The sequence below is a fragment of the Apis dorsata genome, unplaced genomic scaffold (assembly GCF_000469605.1).
Source record: "Apis dorsata unplaced genomic scaffold, Apis dorsata 1.3 scaffold_21, whole genome shotgun sequence".
Classification (NCBI taxonomy): domain Eukaryota; kingdom Metazoa; phylum Arthropoda; class Insecta; order Hymenoptera; family Apidae; genus Apis; species Apis dorsata.
In genome coordinates, this window is record NW_006263323.1 from 52,632 (window position 1) to 54,557 (window position 1,926).

Genomic DNA, 1,926 nt, shown 5'->3' on the forward strand with positions numbered 1-1,926 from the left:
AACTTCTCTTTTTTGATCGATCGATCTTTGACGAAAAAAAAAAAAAACGGAGGGAAAACTGTAACGCGATATTCTCCTTCGTAAACTTATATTGGACTTTATTTGGGCCACCGACGTAGCGCGAGCTCGGAAAATTTGTCACAATGCGACGACGCTCTCTCTTTTCTTCCCTTGCTAGTTTTTTCTCGTTAACCATTCGACGAATTACGAAGAGGAATCGAATCCTTTTCTCGTTATTTACGATCGCAATACGATCCAGCCAGTGCGTGTCACTGTTCCTTCGCGTTCCTTCAAAATCGTTCACAATTTATCGCTCTTCGAAACACATCCGTGGCTGGCGTAATGCGACACGGATCGTCCTTCGAGTATACCCGACCAAGATCGAAAAAAATCTACATATCCGCGAAATTATTTGACTTGTATCTTTTAAGGTTCACCGTGGAGAAACCGAAGAGTAAGTAAAAACAAAATAAAAATAAAAATAAAAAAACAAAAAAAAAGAAAAAGAGAAAAATTAGAGCGTAGAGAATTTTTTAAATTTGCACGCCCGCGGAATAGGGAATAGTGGGGATAAATTAGTGGCGCAAGCCAAATGTGCTTTTTCTCGCTTCAATGATGCGCAACAAAATTATAATTAATAAAAGAAAAAAGGGAGGGAAGGAAGGAATGGAAAAGGAAGGAAGCAAGAAGAATAAAAACGCAATCTTAAAGGGGGAAGTATACACGAAAAAAAATAGGAAAAAAGTGAATGAATAAAAATAAAATATATATACTTACTCGCGCTAAGACTAGCAGTAGCCGTGAGCTGATGCTGCGCAGGTGTCGACGGAGGGTTAACGGGTTGCCGCCTCGAAGGGGCAGCGTATTGGGTGGCCAGGGTGTCGTTCGAAGGCGAGCCATAGTTCCACGACGAGGGTTCTACAGTTCCAGCCCCGACTCCAGCATTGCTTTGCTGCGTCGGATAAGACGGACTGTATCCTCGAAAACTCGCCCTACCGCAGAACGGTTGCGAAAATCCTGGCAAGGCCTGATGTGTCACCGTGCCTGTCGACTTGCTGCTAGCACCGTAATCTTCTGAAATGGCGGGAAGCCCTGTTCCTAGACCTGTACGAATCGAATAATCGATTAATCGATCGTCCCTTTTCTCTTTACGCGTTGTCATTCGGGTAACGCGAGATACGATCTCATAAAAAACGCGAAAACGAAACATTTACCTTGAGCGTTCCACAATTGCTGAGGCGAAGCAGTCAATTCTGTAGGGCTGCCGGTCATGTAAGGAAGGCCGTAAGTACCTCCTGTTCCTGCCGCGCTGGCTGCCGTCATACTACTGACATCGCTTATTGAACGATATAACGAACTGAAATAACGAACGAACTTGTAACGCAATTATAGAACGCATGAAACGGGTTCTGGCTCGATGGGATATAATACTCGATGCACGCCCCTACTCTTGGGAATTGATCCGATCCGAATCGAATTTAATTCGTTTTTCATTTCCTCGTACGTGAAGGGAAAGAGAGGAAGGAAAAGGGAAGGAGAGCACGGGAAAAAGGAAGTAGGGGAGAAGTAGGAAACGAAACCTCGGTGACACGGGTTCGATGATGTTTCGCGGGTGACCGGAAACTAGAAAACCGTTCTTCGATCCATCGGCCCGTAAATGCGGGCGCGTGCCAAGGCAGGACGTTTTTCGATGTTCCTTACCGACCAACGTCTACCCGGAACACAACTACTCCATTACCATTACCATCACCATTACGATGCTATTAAGGCTACCGTTACCATTAGCCCATTACCATCGGGACCCCTTCGTACCTGAGCTTTCGATCACTTTAGGAAATCGCATGCGTCTATCTCCGAAGAAAGCTACCAAATACTGATCGTAAATACTGTTTGCGTTCCTTTTTTTTTTTTTTTTTTTTTTTTTTT

General features: G+C 44.3%; 1 protein-coding gene across 1 annotated transcript in view; it reads right to left on the reverse strand.

Moving 5' to 3' along the window:
* The window catches only part of LOC102675488 (box A-binding factor-like), a 31,263-nt gene that overhangs the window by 7,806 nt on the left and 21,531 nt on the right, over window positions 1–1,926 (reverse strand). Inside the window, exons 5-6 of the mRNA XM_031510145.1 lie at window positions 1,215–1,357; window positions 778–1,104 (exon numbers count right to left, since the gene is read on the reverse strand). Coding sequence (XP_031366005.1) covers window positions 778–1,104; window positions 1,215–1,357 — 470 coding nt within the window. The remainder of the gene's footprint in view (window positions 1–777; window positions 1,105–1,214; window positions 1,358–1,926) is intronic.